General features: G+C 49.0%; 3 protein-coding genes across 6 annotated transcripts in view; all 3 read left to right on the top strand.

Moving 5' to 3' along the window:
- The first annotated feature begins 1,590 nt into the window (after nt 1–1,590).
- On the top strand, nt 1,591–4,059 carry RPP14 (ribonuclease P/MRP subunit p14). The gene is made up of 5 exons (XM_082060464.1): nt 1,591–1,748; nt 1,857–1,941; nt 2,546–2,622; nt 3,210–3,288; nt 3,921–4,059. Exons 1-5 carry the CDS (start codon nt 1,663–1,665, stop codon nt 3,975–3,977), a joined length of 384 nt encoding a protein of 127 aa, XP_081916590.1. The 5' UTR covers nt 1,591–1,662; the 3' UTR covers nt 3,978–4,059.
- HTD2 (hydroxyacyl-thioester dehydratase type 2) lies at nt 4,021–4,578 on the top strand (the record flags this gene model as incomplete). The annotated part of the gene is made up of 1 exon (XM_082060463.1): nt 4,021–4,578. The coding sequence occupies one exon, from the start codon at nt 4,021–4,023 to the stop codon at nt 4,534–4,536; it is 516 nt and encodes a 171-aa protein (XP_081916589.1). The 3' UTR covers nt 4,537–4,578.
- A 2,410-nt stretch (nt 4,579–6,988) lies between these two features.
- The window catches only part of PXK (PX domain containing serine/threonine kinase like), a 36,951-nt gene continuing 33,992 nt past the window's right edge, over nt 6,989–9,947 (top strand). For 2 of the 4 annotated variants that reach the window (XM_082059704.1, XM_082059703.1), the window contains exon 1: nt 6,989–7,213. In XM_082059704.1, the coding sequence (XP_081915830.1) occupies nt 7,112–7,213 (102 nt within the window). In that variant the 5' untranslated portion in view covers nt 6,989–7,111. The remainder of the gene's footprint in view (nt 7,214–9,947) is intronic. The other 2 variants (XM_082059702.1, XM_082059701.1) reach the window with 2 other exon arrangements.

Genomic DNA, 9,947 nt, shown 5'->3' with positions numbered 1-9,947 from the left:
GTTTTTAAATTAGTCTGGGAGAGTCATTCAGATGGGTTGTGGTGCTAATAGTGAGGAAGCCTCTGCCAGAATAATGTACAGCAGCGCTGGGTACTTGAGCTCAAGGAAGATCTTGACATCTGAAAGGGCCAGGGGGCAGCAGCACAATAAACAAATATCTAGGAAATGTTAAATTTTACAGAAGGATAAGGGAAAAACTGGGATAAAGATCTGTCTGGAAGACACTAGAACAGACCGCTTGGGGGAGCGCAAAACCTTCCAGTACTATATGTATTCCCTCTACCAAATGCTTACAGTAACTGTCTGAGGCAGGGGTGGATTAGATAACTTCCTGGGGAGGCTTCTGAGCTGTGCTGCTGTTTTCTTATGAGTACCTGTTTAAAATCACCAAGGACTTTAGCTGACACAAATACGCTGTCTGTGGGTTTTGTGCCACATCAGCAGCAGAGAGATCAGTGCCCGACAGTGTCCTGGGGCTCACGAAGCACCTGGGATGAAGGAGGCCGGGCTGTCCGTGGGCCAGAGAGAAAACCCCAAATCCGAACAGAAAATGGCTCGAACTCTGAAGTTCCTTTGCACAGACTGAGCAGCTTGATGGCAAATGCAGAGAGTGTCTTGTGAGCTGAGCCCTAACTCCAGTGCATCAGAAGGGTGTTGGGCTACAGCAGTGTTACCCTGCTGGCGGGAATATTAATTCCTGGATGAAGTTGTGTTTTTTTTTTTTTTAATTTTTTTTTTTTTTTAGAATTAAAATTCTGCAAAGTTCTTATGCTGAGGATGAAGTTTGATCACTCTGGCAGAGCAAAGCTACTTCCATCCTTTCTGCTGTTTCTCTCCAAAGGATGCGTTTGGCACCAATCTGCAGCTCGGCTCCAAGGATTCCCGTTGGTGCTAATGTTGTTCTGTTCCCTCAGCCTGGTGTTGAGCAGCGAGATGCAACGATGTGCTGTCAGCCTCCTTCCGTGGACTTTTCGAAGCTGTTTCAGTTGTGCAATGCTGCTAAATAGGAGAGTAACATGGTGCCTTGTGTTGTGGTGTCAGGAACTGCATCAGGACCAACATAACTTGTGTAACGGGGAAGCGAAGGCTCATCTCTGCCGCCCGGTCCAACAGCGGGTTTCGTGTGGGGCGTTCCGCCGTTGTGAAGTGAAAAGCCAGCGTGTAGCCCTTGGAACCCGCGCCTGTTCCCAGAGATGACTTTCAGCCCAGGCGCTGCTCGTTGTGTTCCTCGAGGTGAAGCGGTGGAGCTGAGGTTCCTGCCAGGGCTGGTTTAGGGGGTTCGGGCACAGGGAGGCGGCAGCAGCGCCACGTCAAGCACCGACCCGGCCGCAGCGGCCGCTCCCCCGGGCGGTGGAAGCGGGAACCGGCCGTTTCCCCTGCCCAGAGGCCCAGCGCTTCCCGCTGGACAGCGGGAACCGAGCCCAGGCGAGAGGCTGCTGCTCCAGGCCGTGCCCGGGAGCGGCGGGAGCGGCGGGAGCGGGTCCTTCCCGGGCCGGGGCCGCAGTGACGGGCTGCGAGCGGACGCCTCGCGCCCCTGGCCATAGCGGCGCGGGGCGGGGCGCGAGGAGCTGAGCCCGCGCGGCCGCCGTCGAAGGGCGGGCGGTTCCGCGCCGCTATTGGCTGGGCGGGGACGCGCGCGGGGGCGCGCGGGCCGGCGGGCGGATGGCGCGAGCGGAGGCGGCGGCCGCCACGTTCGAGCGGCGGGTGCTGCGGGGGGCGGCGGAGCACCAGTACCTGCGCGTGCGGCTGTGAGCGCGGGGCCGGGGGCGCGCGCGGACCGGGGGTGTGCGCGGGCCCGGGCGGGATCCCCCGCGCCGCGGATCCCGCCATCCCCCCTGTGCTCTGCTTCCCCGCAGGGAGCTGCCGGACGGCGCGGCCCGGCCGAGCGTCGCGCAGTTGAAGCAGCTGGTGGTGTCGGCGCTGCGGGAGCTGCACGGAGAGGTGCGCTGGGGCCGGGCTGGGCTCCTTCCCTCTGCTGGCGGCTTCAGCCCGAGCCCGGCAGAGCCTTCCGGGGGCGGCCGGTGTGCCGGGGGGTTCCCGGCGGCTCTGCCGCCTGGAGTCCGCCCGTCGGGCGGGAGACGTGTCTGCGCTTCGCCTCGCCCGTGACCTGCTCCTGCTCTGCAGCCCGCGCTGGGACTCGCTCCGAACGCAGCCGGGTTGTAGTTTTGTCTGAGTGTCTGTAGCCAAGTGGCTCCAGCACAGCAGGTTTTAGAATGTGGGGGGTCGATGCTTTCGCTGTTGTGAGGCTTTAAGAGGAGAACGGTGGGAAGAGAACAGCTTCTGGGATGGAGAAGTCCCCAGTGCTGTTGTTACTGGGTGACTTGAAGCGGTCACAGCACCGCTGTGATGTGGAACTAAAAGTGGCTTCACTCTAAAGAGCTCTGAGGAAGGGAGCTGTATGAAATCTAGTGCTGCTGTAGCTGCAACACTCATTTGAGCGTAACGATGATGCCTTTAGCGTCATGTACTGGCAATGAATTCACTTGCTCACAAACCACTCTAAGAGCATAGCATGGTACTTATTAAAGAATGTATTTTTTCATAGGTTGGAGCAGCTTTGCCTGTTGATATCTTGACATATGATGAAAAAACTCTGTCTGCCATATTAAGAGTTATTAGCAGGTAAGGTACAGTAAGTACACACTTCAAATACTGCCATTAAAATATGTTTCATAAGAAACCAGAACTCTTAAGCTAAGAATAGTCTTTGAAGAGTTAAGCCTAACTTGCAGATGTCTGCATAGAGTATGCAGAAAACAAAAATCCAGCAAGATTTGGTAACCTGCATGCATCAGTACGTTACTCCTACTTTATGACAATGGTCTGGCAGGACATTTGAAATATGTTGCTTTAAATCTCTTCCTATAGTAAAGCTGAGAGTGTTTACCAGATTTAAATGGTGAAGACAACTGCAGGTGATGTAGGGGAAGAAGGAGCTTAAAGGCACAGAAAGGACAAGAACAGGTCTGGTAAAGTGAATCTGAAAATGTTACAGTTTGCATCTCTGTATGTTAAGGACAAGAGACTGCAGTCAGTGCAATAACCCTCCAGAGCATGGTTTGCTACTAGAATTCACTGGTGAAGTCACCTGATGTTAAACTTGGTTAAGGTTGCATTAATCCTTATGTAATGTTATTTAAGATATTTGTGCTGCAGAGAGACTGGGGAAAGCAAATTTTATTAATATATTTCATTTTCTTTTTCCTCAGTGGCCTTGTGAAGCTGTGGAGCGCTCTGACGTTGCTGGGCTCCTACCAGAACAGGAGGTGTGCGTTTCGCGTGCTGCAGGTAAAGCCCCGTGGGTGCTGGATGGCTGTCCCGTGTCAGCTCTCACCGTGGGGCTGTCTGGCTCGCTGAACACGCTGCCTCTTCATGCAAAAACAGCCTGGGTGCTAAAACCTCTTGGTTTGGGAGTGAAATGCTTTTCTGCGCAGATGCGTAGGCCCCTGTTCAAGCAATTCTCACAATGAATCTTGTAAAATGTGACAGTAGTGGCTGTCTCATTGCTTTATAGTTTAATTTCAATAAGAATTCCTGATCTCAATACATCTACAAGAAAATAATTATTGGAAAGTTTTGTACTTGGTCTACACCGTGGTCCAATCTTTTATTTCCCCTACCCCATCTCTTCCCTTTCTCATAGTTACTGTCAACTGACCTTATTTAAAAATTCATGCATAAAACTGCACTTCCAGAGGTCATTTTTTTCTTCAGGACATTACTTAATGAGTTCCAAGAATTGTCTCTGAAACAATGACTAAACAAAAATCTGCTTGGGCATAGCTCTAAGTTTTTAATCTTTTCTGTAAAAGGGAAACTTAAGCATTTTCAATGTTGAGTGCATTTGAGGGTTTTTTTGGTTTTATTTTCAAATGCTTTAGTTTGTTTCTCACTTTGTTTTTGTTTCTCCCCCGAACTAGACATCTCCATTTCTTCTTGCGTTAGCTGGGAACAGCAGGGAACTCGTCTTGGACTGAACGCGGTTGTTGGTTTGCCTGTACAAAGCAGAAGCTGCTTGAGATGTTGCAGCCCTTCAGGTACGGAGTTTCTGGAGGGGGTTTTCGACAAAGAGCCCTGACAAAGCTGACAGATATCAACTCACTGCTTGGACGTCCTGTACTTCAGAGTTTACACGTAAAGGTTGGAGACAAAGCTGAACTTACCAAAGCTTTTACGCAGAGTGATGTTGTTACTTTTTCTGATTTAACAGGTGACACAAACCCTTTGCATTTAAATGAAGATTTTGCAAAGAAATCTAGGTTTGGGAGAACTATTGTGCATGGAGTTTTAATCAACGGACTTATTTCGGCAGTTCTGGGAACTAAAATGCCTGGTCAAGGTTGTGTGTTTCTTTCTCAGGAGATCCGATTTCCAGCTCCTTTGTATACTGGAGAAGAAGTCGTAGCTGCAGCGGAGGTTAAACGACTGAAGGGTTCTATTGCGCACATTTCAGTGTTGTGTAAAGTCAAAGAAAGTGGAAAGACTGTAATGGAAGGGATGGTGAAAGTCATGGTGTCAGACAGTGGGAGCTGTTGATCCTGTGCTGCTTTGCTATAAAGGCCAGAAACGTGCACTTGGTTTTGACTGTTTTTATGTGACGTCGTTTAACCCAGTGAAGTTGCATCAGAAAAACCCTTCAAAATGTTTCAAAGGCAGTGTGCAAACTCAATCCGCATAACAACTGTGTTAAGAAACGTCAGTCTTTTCATTTTTCCCTGTGTGCTGCCAAGTTGAAACCAATGGAACTGGCACTTACTATGATGAAAGCGGCACGTTTAGAAAAGCCTTTGCTCCCGTGGGAAGTCTGCAGTGCTGGGGCTTAGATTGAGGCTGTTACCCTTCACAAAATCACAGTCCGCACTAGCTGAGTTCAGTTAAAATTAATTCCTTCTTTACGAAGCAGTTGTATCGCTGACAAACAGGGAGGGGAGGATGCTGTGTGTTTAACCAGCAGAACAGAAGTGGAGGCATTGACACACATGGACTGCAAGGTGTGTAGTAACCTCGGTGGCAGCTCTAGCTGCTGTTGGTGCAGCGTGCTCCTCTGCGGTGCTCTAGCTAGTAAAGCCTTTCCTAGCTTTGCACATCAGGAGTAGTTGGCCTTCACATAAACAGCGTCACCTTGCCTGGTTTAGCCGGAGATGTGGCTCTCACAAGACTTCCAAATTCTTTACATACCTTACAAAACCTGATTATAAGCAAACAAAAGAGTCACTGCTTGTACTTACTGCCTCCTTATGCCCCTGTGGGCAAGACAAGCAGGGGCAGTGTTGTTGAGCGGTAACTACATGGCTTCTCTCTGCTTACTCATCCGTGTGGGTGCATATTTGAAAGTACCTTGGTTGCTGGTATAGAAGGCTTTTGGTCAATTAATTAGTAAATCAACCAAGTTAAATTGTTTTAGTACCAACATAAGGTGGCTCATAATTTTCTGGCAACATATCTGTTATCCCCCCATCTTCTCAGCAGCAGAAATGCATTTGTGACTTCCCTTGGCTGCAGATCACCTCACGAGTCGTTTGCTATGAAACAAGAATTTGTCCTCAAACTGGTGAAAGCTCCTGGAACAGCGGTTACGCTGTCTGAGGGATGAGGTCTTGTTCTTTAATGCAGCTTTGCTGTAACACCAAACCCAGGTGTTAACAGCGAACTGGATCAGAGGGAGGGGTCACATTTAAGCTGTTGCACTTCAACAAAGTGCGGGGTTTGGTGTGTTCACAGTGTGGAACCAGGACTCGGCCAGAGCTTTCCTTTGGTCCGGAGCAGTTCCTTCGCTTCCCGTTTCCTTCTGCATTGTGTCGCTGCCTGAAACACCATATGAAACGCTGGTTTTCCAAGCAGGAATGATTCTTCCCTTGTTCCTTGCTCCCCTGCCTCTCTAGATGAGAAGCTGTCATGTAAGTGCCGGTTAACAAAAGGAATCAAACCTCTTATCTGGCCTCCCGGGTCGCTGTACGAGACGTTTGGCAAGATGCTGCTGTTCAGCTGGTTAACCACAGCACACGGCCCGTTTTCTGTCAACGTGGAGCTGCGGGACAGGGACGAGGGTATTTGTGATAACAGAAGCGTAAAACAAACTCCAGCTCTGCAGTCTCAGTTACAGCATCTTAAGCAAAACTAATTCCTGACCCAGCGTAAAAAGACACAAGGAAATGCCAACAAGTGTTCAACAGGCAGGAGGTATCGAGTGCTAAGTATTGAAATAAAGAGTTTTCTACGCTGCTACAATAAAAGTGAGGTTGTGGAACTCAATTAAACAACTTTAAATATGTGTTTTGCCAAAAACCCCAAACAAACAAAATCAAAACAGCAGAAAGGAAAATCTACACATTGAGAAGATATTGAATGCCATTTGATTTTTTTTAGTTAAATGACCATTAGTTAAATGACCATTTAGTTAAATGACCACAAAAAATCTACACATTGAGGAGAAGATTTTTGGATGCCATTTGATTTTTTAAATGATAATTTAACTAAGAAAAAATCAATAAAACCAAAAATCTACACAATGAGGAGAAGATTTTGGACGCCATTTGATTATTTAAAATGATCATTTAACTAAAAAAAACCTCAACAGAAATAAAAATCCACACATTGAGAAGATTTTGAACGCCATTTGATTATTTAAAATGATCATTTAACTAAAAAAAACCTCAACAGAAATAAAAATCCACACATTGAGAAGATTTTGAACGCCATTTGATTTTTTTAAATGATAATTTAACTAAAAAAAAAAAAACCTACCAAGATGTAAAGAGGCAGCACGTGTACCAGCCCTTTCCAGTGTCTCTTCCCCACGGGGATCCCGCCATGTACTCGGGGCTCATCCCCTCCCGCAGCCGTTCGTGTTACCGGCGGGGCGCGTTACCGATCGCCGGGCACGCGCCGTTTCCCGCCACTGCCTGCGCGCTCCCGGGCCTGCCCCGAGCGGCCGCGGGCGCGGCCGCTCGGGGCAGGCCCGGGAGCGCGCAGGCGGCGTCGCGGCGCCCCCTGGCGGTCGCTGTCGGGCGGCGTCGGCGTCGCTGTCGTGTTGACAGCGGCGGCCGCGCCGGGAGCTGCCCCGGGGAAGCAGGTTGGCGGCGCCGGGGGCTCCCGCGCTTCCCTCCCCGCTATGGCCTTCATGGAGAAGCCGCCGGCCGGGAAGGTGCTGCTGGACGACACGGTGCCGCTGACAGCGCAGATCGAGGCGAGCCAGAGCCTGCACTCCCACACGGTGAGCGGGGCAGGCCGGGCCGCGGGGGGCGGCGGGAGCGAGAGGGAACCGGGGAACGCGGGGAGCGCGGCGGGGGGGGGGCGGGAGCGAGCCCGAGGGCAGCGGGGCAGGGCCCGGGGCCCCGGTGTGGTGCGGGGGGTGAGCCCCCGGGAGCGGGGGTTGCACCTCCCGGGCAGCCCGGGGTGGGGAATGTGGCGGTGCCGCCGTGTCCCGGTTTCCCCCAGCGAACCGGGAGTTGTTGGGCTCCGGCTGCTCGTTCCCGTGAAGCGGCTTTTCCGCCGGTAGCCGCCGCGGCCCCGGGGTGCGGGCAGAGCGGGGGCTCCGGGCCGGCTCCCCCCACACCGACCCGACGAGGCCTGGTCCCGTCTGGCTGAATAAAGTTGTTGTAATTTCAGTTTTTTCGGGGTCTGTGAACAGAGCAGAGGTGGGCTCTGGTTGCCTCGGTTCAGTAGCTGTGATGAAGTTCCATTGGAACGGGCCGTATTTACCCCCCAGGGCTGTGGAGCTGCGGGGACACCGTAACCGCTGTTCCAGGAGCTTTCACCAGTTTGAGGACAAATTCTTGTTTCATAGCAAACGACTTGTGAGGTGATCTGCAGCCAAGGGAAGTCACAAATGCATTTCTGCTGCTGAGAAGATGGGGGGTTAACAGATATGTTGCCAGAAAATTATGAGCCACCTTATGTTGTTACTAAAACAATTTAACTTGGTTGCTTTACTAATTAATTGACCAAAAGCCCTCTATACCAGCAACCAGAGGATTTGCCGTGGGGAGCGATGACACTCGGCAGAACCAGCCCCGCCGTGACTTTGTGTCACGCATTAATTCCCCTGGGGTGTCTGGTCCACATGCACGCTGCCTCCCTAAGAACTGTACTGACTTCGAGCCCAAATTTCATCATCTCCTGCTCGCAGTTATTTTCCACTTTAAAAACGAGGTTTGCTTACGGTATGACCAAGCAGGACTGTGAATCAGAGAGAGAACTGGCTGTCATTTGTCATTGCTGCTGTAGTTGGGAGCGGGGATGCTGGGCTGAAGAGGAGCCTGGAGGTACCTGAGCAGCAGGTACGTTAACGGGGAGCGTGTTTTAAATGGAGAGGCTGTTCTGCCTTCACGCAGCTCCCATTCCTGCCTTCTTCACCTCTCTACCCAGCTCGTCGCACCTGGTGAATACTCTTAACATGAATGACAATAATTGTAGGTTCACCACAGGATATACAACTAATCTGTAGACTGTCTCATTAAATACCCTTCCTGTAAGCAATTCACACATAAGAAGTGTTTTGTTGTAGGAGGAGCTTGCATTAACTAATGTTCCTTAGTCTTCCTCGGAAGAGAAGTTACATATGAGAAGTCATCCAGAAAGTCTTGTGAATCCAGCAGGCTGTGGCTCTCGATTGTTGCAACTCCTCCTGTAAATAAACCTCATGAGGCTTATTTTCTTGTGGTACTTTTTACCTGTGTCAATAGCTGAGGGGCGTATGTGCCAAATCCCAAGAGAAGTTGTATAACTTGTAATGCTCCCCAGTTCACAGGCCAGATTATGGTTTCACTGTTACCTTGTTTCAATCAGGCCTTATTAGACTTTGGGGTTTTTTTTTACTAGTTCAAATGACAATAGCTTTTTGTGTTCTTTCATTTGGTTTGCATGATTCTGGTTAGGAAAAAAAAAGTCACAATATTATTTTAGAATGAGCACTTGGAAGTAGTTGTTCAATCCAGACTGTGTGTGTGTGTGTTGTCTTTTCTGGGGGAGTACGATGGCAAATGTTGCTCCCCTCTCTCTGCCTGTCAGCGCTTTGTGCTGTTACTAATGGATGTTCAGAAAAAATTCTCTGCTGATTTGTTCTGATCTTTTGTTAATAACAGAATGCAGGAGCACTGTGCCTTTTGATTTAAAATCTGTCTCTAAGATACATCTATTAGTAATTGTTTGTTTTTACTGCAGAAGCCCTGTTGATAGTTGAAAGATGGCTTGAAGTGTGTGTAGCACAGATGGTTTATATAGAGGCAGTGTGGGATAACAAAATACAGGAAGCCATCACAGAGACTTAGTTTCTTATTTGATGTGAGTTCACTATTTTGTCATTTTGGACACTTCCTCTTATGTCCCTCGTACATGAATAATTTGTTTAGTGGTGGGTGATGCTGTCCCTGATTTGAACTTTCCTGCTTTAAATAAGCCACACAAATAGACCCTTGTGTTTGAAGAGGTGTGTGAATGAAGCCCCTCGAAGAAATACAGGTTCAAGTGCTTTTGTGGGGCGTTAAGACTGTATTTTTCTTTGTTATATTATAAATATAAGGGAGTAGGTTGTCATTAACTGAGTGCTTTTGGGGTTTGTTCCTCAGCCCACCTCAAACCAATGTAGATCTATACAATTCTTCATCCCAAACTAATGTTTGGAGAACTAGGTCTTCAGACACTAGACTTGTTCTAAAGCTGAAATGCAAAGGCATCCATGAATACATTTTCTATTCTTTTGTCAGCAGGATGTATTAAGATTTTTATAATGCTGCTTAGTGTTGCAAGAATTGCTTTAAGCTTGCATTTATAATTTTATGACTATAGATCATTGCTTATAAAAGCACTCTCAGGAAGATGATTTAGGCCCAGGTTAGATGCAGCTTTAACGTCCAGCTGAACTAGTAATAATAGGAACCTTCTAAGGGTGCTGACAATAGCCAGTGTTCTGAATAACCAGCTAAGGAAAAGGTGAAGAATTTCAGGAA

The sequence above is a fragment of the Streptopelia decaocto genome (assembly GCF_964273445.1).
Source record: "Streptopelia decaocto genome assembly, chromosome: 8".
Classification (NCBI taxonomy): Eukaryota; Metazoa; Chordata; class Aves; order Columbiformes; family Columbidae; genus Streptopelia; species Streptopelia decaocto.
This window is presented reverse-complemented; position numbering and strand designations above follow the sequence as displayed.